General features: G+C 36.1%; 1 protein-coding gene across 1 annotated transcript; it reads left to right on the forward strand.

The window, feature by feature from the left end:
• The first annotated feature begins 218 nt into the window (after nucleotides 1-218).
• LOC111894665 (1-aminocyclopropane-1-carboxylate synthase 7) lies at nucleotides 219-2,188 on the forward strand. The gene is made up of 4 exons (XM_023890757.2): nucleotides 219-505; nucleotides 603-731; nucleotides 837-997; nucleotides 1,096-2,188. The coding sequence occupies exons 1-4, from the start codon at nucleotides 335-337 to the stop codon at nucleotides 1,970-1,972; spliced, it is 1,338 nt and encodes a 445-aa protein (XP_023746525.1). The 5' UTR covers nucleotides 219-334; the 3' UTR covers nucleotides 1,973-2,188.
• The last annotated feature ends 7,415 nt before the right edge of the window (nucleotides 2,189-9,603 follow it).

Consider the following 9,603-nt stretch of genomic DNA (forward strand, 5'->3'; position numbering starts at 1 on the left):
TATTATTCGTATTTATAAGTTTGGTTTTGATCTTCCTACTTATTGTAAACAATTAATCATTGCTTCTTTTGCCAAGTTTTTAAAAGAAAATATATCTTGACATGTTGCAAGTGTCCCACAGTATATTTTTATATTATTTTGGATACTTTGAGTTTAAGCACTCCCTATATATAGGGGGTGATTTGACAAAGTTTTCATCAAACAGTTTCCTCCTCACATCATTCTCTCTTTCTCTCGCCCCCTTCTTTCTCTCTCTAAGGATTCTTTGAACACAAATTGCTCCAGGACTTGAATTCAAGAAAACCCTTCACATTTGCAAGAAACAGTTATACCCATGGCAATAGAGATTGTACAACCAAGTGTTGGATTATCAAAGATAGCAGTCTCAGAAACCCATGGAGAAGACTCTCCATACTTTGCAGGTTGGAAAGCTTATGATGAAAACCCTTATGATGAAGTACATAACCCCACCGGTGTCATTCAGATGGGACTAGCGGAAAATCAAGTAAGCACTCACACAAGTTTAAAAAGGGTTCGAGTCACGAAATCAGCCCTTTTATATAAAACACATGCTAACAAAGGTCTTCTCCCTCTTTTTGCAGGTATCTTTTGATTTGCTTGAAGAATATTTGGAAGCAAATCTTGAAGCATCAAACTGGGGCCAGAAGGTTTCTGGCTTTAGAGAGAATGCTTTGTTTCAAGATTATCATGGGCTTCAATCTTTTAGAAAGGTACCGTCTTTTTAACAGAATGTACAAACCCACAATGCTTTTGTTTTCTGAAGAGTGATCAAGAAAGTCTAACTTGTTTATTTGTATTGATCTTGATTGTTCTAGGCAATGGCAAGTTTCATGGAACAAGTGAGGGGAGGAAAAGCAAAATTCAACCCTGATCGAGTTGTCTTGACTGCTGGTGCTACTGCTGCCAATGAGCTTTTAACCTTCATTTTGGCTGATCCTGGCGACGCATTGCTCGTTCCAACCCCTTACTATCCAGGGTAAGAATCGCGCGTTTTCATTGACACCGAAGTATAGACTTCTTAGGTTTTTGAAAATTTTGCAATATTTATTAACCTTTTAGCTTTAAACATTGCAGATTTGATAGAGATTTGAGGTGGAGAACTGGTGTACAAATTGTTCCAATCCACTGTGAAAGCTCAAACAATTTTCAGATTACGCCTGAAGCTCTAGAAGCAGCATATGATCATGCAAGAGCAATGAACATAAAAGTGAGAGGAGTGCTCATCACGAACCCCTCTAACCCGTTGGGTGCAACCATTCAACGAAAGGTCTTAGAAGAGATCCTAGACTTCGTGACACGAAAGAACATCCACCTTGTTTCAGACGAAATCTACTCAGGTTCAGCATTCTACGCAGATGAATTCGTAAGCATTGCAGAAGTGCTCGAATCAAGAGACTACAAAGATGCTGAAAGATGTCATATTGTTTATAGTCTTTCGAAAGACCTTGGTCTCCCAGGTTTCCGAGTAGGAACAGTGTATTCTTACAACGATCAAGTGGTGACAACCGCAAGGAGAATGTCTAGTTTCACGTTAATTTCTTCTCAAACACAGTTTTTATTGGCTTCTATGTTATCAGACAAAGAGTTCACGCAGAAGTATATAAAGATCAACCGTGAAAGATTGAAGAAACGATATGAAATGATCATCAACGGGCTAAGAAAGGCAGGTATTGAATGCTTAGAGGGGAATGCAGGCCTTTTCTGTTGGATGAACCTGAGTCCTTACTTGGAGGATGCCACTATCAATAGCGAAATAGCGATCTGGAAGACCATTATGCATGAAGTAAGGCTAAACATATCGCCTGGATCATCTTGTCATTGTTCAGAACCAGGGTGGTTTCGAGTTTGTTTTGCAAACATGAGTGAAGAAACACTTGACGTTGCACTATCAAGAATTCATGAATTCATAGAGAGAAGGAAGCAAGATAGGCAAATGGTGTGCATCCAGTGATACTTTGAGTCTTTGACACAAAAGTCTTTTCCTTTTTTTGGCAATATTTTTTAGGTGGCAAACCCTCATCAAGATAGGGTTTTTGCGCCAAATACGTTTGTGAATCATACCGGGGATTTTTAGTCCGTTTTTGCTCTAATTTCTTTCGAGTGGAATCTCCAAGAAATTTGAGTTTGTAGTACCCATCGGTTGAATATAATTTCGAGATTGATCTTATTTTTTTTGTAGCATTTTGTAAAGAATATTGTCTTGTTAATTATATATTACGTGTGTCGGTCTAAAAACCGATCGTAATAGATATTGGAACAGTCAAATGTTTTGATTTTCATAGACATAATATAATATGCACATTTTGAAGATTAAAGTCAAAATTATAACACCAGATAAGATATTTCATTTCAGTTTTGTATGTATAATTTTACAATTAGCCGATTAAGATAACGAGGTTTAATTAAATTTATTGCATACAAATTTGAATTGAATAAATTTTCTTGTATAAAAATCGATAAAACTCAGAAATAAAAACAATAACTTCAACAAATTCGAAATAATTAGCTGATATTTATTAACTAGTAAATAAACCGGACTTATTCGTAATTTGGTTTTATTGCATTATGATTTGCTCTTATGTTTTCCAAGATAATAAAAGGACATTTAATTAAAATTAAAGAATTTAGGAATCTACCAAACACATGTTTGATCCATCAAACACCTACTCTCTCACATATTTTAAAATAAAAAAGATTAAGTTTAGTAAATCTTGTATACGATTCACCTTATCAAATGATTGGTGTTTTATATAATTAATAGATAAAAGTTAATGTAAAATACTAATATGTCAATTTATTTCATTATATATATATATATATATATATATATATATATATATATATATATATATATATATATGAGAGTTTAATTGAGAGAAAAAAAAATTGAGAATGAAGAATCATTCTCAGCCAATCATTTATTTTTTGCCGCAAAAGCCTCCAATATACCGGTGGGAATGAGAAAGAAATGCACATGTGTTTTCCAACAAAACATGTTTCCTTAAACTATGTTAACCATTACCTTATATATATATATATATATATATATATATATATATATATATATATATATATATATATATATATATATATATATATATATATATATATATATATATATATAGTTTTTTCGTTTTTTTTTTTAATTTTTAACAAGCTATTTTTATCGAAAAATGATTTTAAATATACCAAAATTCATGATTTTTTATTCTCTGTACAAATAGACATCCATATTGATATAATTTTAAGATAAAATAAAAAATTTATTTTTTTTATATTTACAGCTATCGTTATTCATAAGTGAATAAAAATGAATCAGGTTTTTACTACAGTACATTCGTTATTCACTTATGAATAAAAACTATGATTAATTTTTTTTTTTTTTACAATTTAACTATCATTCATATATGAATATAGCATATACTAAACATAATATATTTATATTTAAATATTAGATGATGCATTCACTTGTGAATATTACATACTATATTCACTTGTGAATGTTAGATGGTATATTACTTATGAATATTAGATTATATTTGCATATGTGAATATTATATAGTATTACATGGTATATCACATGAGAATAATACATAGTATATTCACTTGTGAATATTAGATCGTATATTCACTTATGAATAATAGTTGGTATATTCATATGTGAATATTGCACAGTATATTCGTATATGAATATTACAAGGTGTTTTCAGAAATATATATAATTTTTATATGCTATTCACATATGAATAACATACAGATTGCATATAGTATTACATGATATATCAAATGAGAATAGTACATAGTATATTTACTTATGAATATTAGATCGTATATTCACTTATGAATAATAGTTGGTATATTCATATGTGAATATTGCACAATATATTCATATCTGAATATTACAAAGTGTTTTCAGAAATATATATAATTTTTATATGTCATTCACATATGAATAACATACAGACTTGCATATTTGTTTTGTGTTTTAATAATCACATATTGATTCAGGCGAGAAAACATATTCATATATGAATATAACGTGGTAATTTAGTTTATGCATTTCATCAAACAGTTGAAGTGCATACAAGTTAACTTTTTTAAAAATGTGATAAATATGATACTTTGACTATTTAAATCTTACAAAATAGTAGATTGGTAGAGAAATATATGAAAATTTTCAAACAAAAATGATTTGATCTTTTTCTAACCTTAATTTCGATGTTTTATTTGATGATCGATGTTGAATTAATGATACGAATTGAATTTTTTTGTTGATTATCGATGATGTTGATCTAATGATACTGGTGTTGGAATAGTGTCTAAGGCTGCAACTATATTAGGCAAGTATTTGATACCGGTTGTGCATGGTCCTTTTGGGTTGTCTTCACCATAGCAACTTGATAGAATGATTTATTAAGAGAGAGTAAATATTATTAATATATTATGAGAATAATATAAAGAATAATATATTGTTATTTGACTAATATAAGTCATAGAATTAATTATAATTAATTTGGTGACTTAAAGAGGTTAATTAAATAAAGGGGTATAAACTGTCAATTGTTTGATAGTTAAGCTTTAGACTGTAAATCCTTATAGATATGCTAGGGACGGATTCTAGAAGCTAGGATAGCTTCAAATTCGTCCATGACTTATCTAAGGAAAGGATTTGGATAGCCTTAAGAGAAGATTATCCAATTAGGGTTTAGATTGTAACCCTTAAGGAGTCTACAAGTATAAATAGACCCCATAGCCAAGGCAAATCGGCACCTCTCCTAAAGTAAGAGAACCCTGGCCGATTTCCTCCCCTCTCCTCTCTCCTAAATCATCTTCTTTGCTATTGGTGTTTGTAAGCCATTAGAGGAGTGACATTTGTGACTCTAGAAGCTCCAAGACCACAAGATCAACAAGGAACTCAAAGGTATGGTTCTAGATCTGTTTCAATGTTGTTATTTAACCTAATTAGTCATTAGAAGTCTTGGATTCAAAGCATGTTTAATTAGAAAGCCTAGATCCAAGCATTAGGGTTTTGCATGCGTACATAGGAAAGTTCTTATGGCTAAAACCCATCAGTGGTATCAGAGCCTAGCTTCGTTTTCTTTAAATTGTTGGTTTCTGAGTCATGGACTCGGCGAGTTCCAAAGTGGACTCGGCGAGTAGGCCTGACTCGGCGAGTCCCTTTGTGCACTCGGCGAGTCCAGTCGTCAGGAATGGCCAGATTCGGGATTTTTTCATAATTATCTTATGGAAACTTACCTTAATCATAATAGATCAATCTAAATCCGATTTTTTGATATATATGACAATTATCTTGATCTAGTTAAAGGTATTTATCAACTAATAAAATATTTAATTTCCCTATATGATAATTAATTAATTATTTTAATTATTTTGGTAATTATCTTTCAAAGAAATCTTGAATAAAATCAAATATAGATAATTAGGATATTAATTGTTAATTGGGATTATTTGTTATTTGATCCTCCATGTTTTAAATGTTTAAAACTTGTCCTCAAGTTTTGAAATTTATATTTGTGATTAAAAGTTTTAATTTAGACAACCTAAATTTCAAACCCTAGATTTTAGAAGGTTTAAAATACAACACTATACTAATATGATATTACTAGAATAATATATATATATATATATATATATATATATATATATATATATATATATATATATATAACTAAATGCTAGTCTTACCGTTAGTAGGCTTCATTCAGTTGTAATACCCATTTATTTGTTAAATAAATAAATAAATTAATAGACGAATGGTAGCCCAAAATAAATAATTGAAAGTTTACGGTTAAAAATATATAATATCAGGATTATTATAAAGATTTTAGAGGTCAAGGGGCTAATGAGTGAATTCTGGAGTTTATTTGTAAAGAATTTTAGAGGATGGGGTTGAAAGTGTAAAATAGGGACTTAGATTGAAATGAATAAGAGAAGGAGGGGCTGGAGATGTAATTATGGGAGAGTTGCAATAAGGACCGGATATATATGCAATGCGATGAGTCATTTGTAACCTAACCCTAGCAAAGAGAGTGCAGCCGCCATCATTGGTTCATCAGCCGCCTCCACCTTGTTTCCCCCACCTAGTGTCGCCGCTCCCTTCGTAGAGTCACCACCGCCGCTACTCTCCCACCGGTGACGACCAGCGCTGCAAGGAAGCCTCCGAGGCCGGTGCACCTATCGCATCTGCTCCATCTCCTTGTTGAAGACGTCGCCACCATGCGACCTTGATGTGACGATAGTAACCTCCAACCGCCGCCTGGCGTCTTGATGGTGTTGTGCGGGTTGCGTCCTAGGTCATCACCGATGTATTATGGCATTGCTCGGGGCTCGCGAAGTAGGTTCGTTCATGGGGGATGGAATCTGCCAAGTTAGAGTGGTGATGAACCACCATGGCGGCCGACCATGGTGGTTGTCATCGTTAGCACCGCCGCTGAAGCTGCTGCTGTCACTAGTGTTGCAGTTTTCGTCGTCACCTTCCACCTCATCTTCAGTCTCTTCGTCAACCACAAGCTGCCAATGTTCCTGCCGCCTCCGACCACCGTAGGTGGGAGTTTTAGACCCATTTCTCGAGCATAGAAGAGTATTTTGTTTAGTGTATGTTGTGTGTGTGTGCACCATGCTTGGTCGGAAAAGTGAGAAGAAGGGTCACCACCACCGTAAGGTGGTGGCTGCCGCCACGAGCCACCGCCGGCCACCACAGTGTGGCTGTGTGTGTGCGTGATTAGTTTAGTGTTTGTGTGTGTGTGGTTGATTGAGTTAGCCTTGTAAAATGTAATTCGAATTGAAATAATGAAAAGAAAGTCAAACCACCACCGTAAGGTGGTGGCCGCCGCCATTGACCACCACCACCCGAGGTGGTAGTGGGTGGTGCCCCGCTAGCAAACCCTAATGGGCCTAGAGATTAGTTTTGGGCTTATTAGGCCATGTTTGGGTGGAAAACCCTAATTATGAGTTTTGGGCCTTAGACTAATTGGGCCACTTGTGGGCCATTGGGATTGGATTGTGAATTAAGCCCAAACTATTCCATGCCATTTATCTAGTAGATTAAAGGACTTAATGGATTAAGTCCTTAATGAGCTAATTGAGAAAATATTAATATTTGGGAATTTATCAGGACACACGAGAATTATTTAATAAGTGAATATTAAATAATAATCATAGGCAGGAATTAATGTAAGAAATAATGGACTTAATGGATTAAGTCCGTAGTGTGTTAAGTCCTTAGTGGGTTAAGTAAGAAACACTTAACCCTAGTTATCATTTGATGTGAAACCCTAATTTCACTTGGGCTTTGTGTTGGGCCATCCGAGAATGGTCAAATGGGCTAGAGTAATTAGTTGGGCTTTAGGGTAAGGTCCATATGAATGATTGGGCCCAATTTGGAAAATTGGGCCATAGATGGGCCATATGTTGGGCTTTGATCCCTAGTTGACTTTGGGCCTATGGATTGGGCCTTGGGCTTGGGTAAGCCAAGCTAGGGGTAATGTAGTAATTATCCAAAGCATGTATTTTTAGTTATGTGTTAGAACCCAATTATTAATTGGGTGTTATTTGGTGTTGACAGTTCGGGAATCTGTCAGCCAGCAGCTGGGGTGGAGTCTACGGGACTTCAGTAGTTTGGGATTGTGTATTCGGGACTTCAGTAGTGTGAGGTGAGTTTCCTTCCAGTAGGGACGGGTCTACGACGACAATGCCGACCCCTTTAGTTAGTAGTAGTTCCAGACTTCAGTCCGAAGCAGTAGTTCAGTATGCTTGATGTCTATGTGATTCAAGCATGTTTGTGTGTTATATGTTCCGGACTTCAGTCCGATGCAGTATGCGGTATATGTGTTTATATTAGTTGACATGTGTTATGCTATGCGATGATCATCCAGTCCCGGACTTCGGTCCGATGCAGTTAGTTCCGGACTTCGGTCCGATGCAGTCAGACCCGGACTTCGGTCCGATGCAGTCAGTTCCGGACTTCAGTCCGATGCAGTCAGTTCCGGAATTCGGTCCGAAGCAGTCAGTTCTGGACTTCGGTCCGATGCAGTCAGTTCCGGACTTCGGTCCGATGCAATCAGTCCCGGACTTCGGTCCGATGCAGTTAGCTCCAGACTTCGGTCCGATGCAGTCAGTTCTGGACTTCGGTCTGATGCAATCAGTTCCGGACTTCGGTCTGATGCAGTTAGTTCCAGACCTCAGTTCGATGCAGCTAGTTCTGGACTTCGGTCCGATGCAATGGGCAAGGCCCAGTATGTGCTTTATATGTATTGTATGGTATGTGGTAGTTTGGGGGAGCTCACTAAGCTTCGTGCTTACGGTTTTCAGTTTTGGTTTCAGGTACTCAGTTTTCAAAAGAGGAGCTCGGAGAGGTTGCAGTGCACACACCATTTGTTCAGCCTGGGATGTTTATACTCTGATATATTTGACAGTTGTTATGATATTTTGAGATATATTGTTTATGATTCTTATACGGCGTCGATGAATATGGTTTTATTACTGATTTAAAACAAAATTTTCAGATTGTATTTTTGGGTCGTTACAAGTTGGTATCAGAGCCTTAGTTTGAGGGATTCAAACATACTTGAGAGTGTGTCTGGACTCAAACTAAGGAAGTAGTATAGAGTTTTCAAAAGAAAAACCATGGTTACAAAAGGATTTTGAGAAAAGAAAACAATTTTAGAAAAGTATAAAGAAAAGAGTTTTAGAAAAAGCAAAAAGAGTTTTGAAAAGAGAAAAGGGTGTGGTGCGTGCAATCAGCCGAGCTCAAGTAAGTACTCCCAAAATCACCCATCCAAGTTATGTTATGATTATCAGTTCCAGTTTCAGTTTCAGTTTCAGTAGAACAACATGCTAGAATAGGACTAAGGATCTAGGATGATGCCTTATGTGCCTGCTTTATGTGTTTCAGCTTGATAAGAATTTCATGCTAGTAATGAGTAGACAGTAGTAGGATAGCCTGTGTACGTTATGCCTGATAGTATGAGCTTAGCATTGTATGCTAGTACAGTTTCTCGTTATGAGAATAGTTTTGCCTGAGTATGTTTCCTTTATCCGAATGCTGCTTGCTTTGTGCTTTGTGGGACTCTGAGTGATGGGAGTTAGCCATTAGGTGAATACGTCACACCACATGTGATCAGGGTTGAATAATCTTAGAGTTCTGGATTTGGCCCTATTGCGCAGCTCTTGTTTGAGTCCAACCGTTGTAGGGACGAGTCTTTTACTTGAAGGATTATCTGAGCCTCGTCACATGTGATGGTATTGAGGTGGTGGTAATTGGCATTACAAGGAGGCCTTCAGCAGCTGAGGACTGTTTGGGTAGAGTCAGAGGTTCCCTAGGGCAAGCCTGGGATGAGAGTAGCAGAGATTAGTAGTAGAGAAAAAGGGGACTTGGTGGAGTTGAGGTAACTCTTGAGGAAAGTACGGATAGATGTGGAAGGTAGTATGGGGCCGTACTACTGAAAGTAGAGGATCCGTACTCGATTCAAGAGGGGCCAAGGAAAAACCAGGGAACTAGTAGAGGGTGTGAGAGATCCCTCAACAACAGTGTGTGAGATCCCTCGAGTTTGGATGAGTATT

Source organism: Lactuca sativa, chromosome 8 (assembly GCF_002870075.4).
Source record: "Lactuca sativa cultivar Salinas chromosome 8, Lsat_Salinas_v11, whole genome shotgun sequence".
Classification (NCBI taxonomy): Eukaryota; Viridiplantae; Streptophyta; class Magnoliopsida; order Asterales; family Asteraceae; genus Lactuca; species Lactuca sativa.

Coding starts and splice junctions, on each gene's coding strand:
- LOC111894665 (XM_023890757.2), top strand. CDS start 335: ATGGCAATAGAGATTGTACAACCAAGTGTTGGATTATCAAAGATAGCA. Junction 732..836: donor GGCTTCAATCTTTTAGAAAG/GTACCGTCTTTT, acceptor TGATTGTTCTAG/GCAATGGCAAGTTTCATGGA. Junction 998..1,095: donor CCAACCCCTTACTATCCAGG/GTAAGAATCGCG, acceptor TAAACATTGCAG/ATTTGATAGAGATTTGAGGT.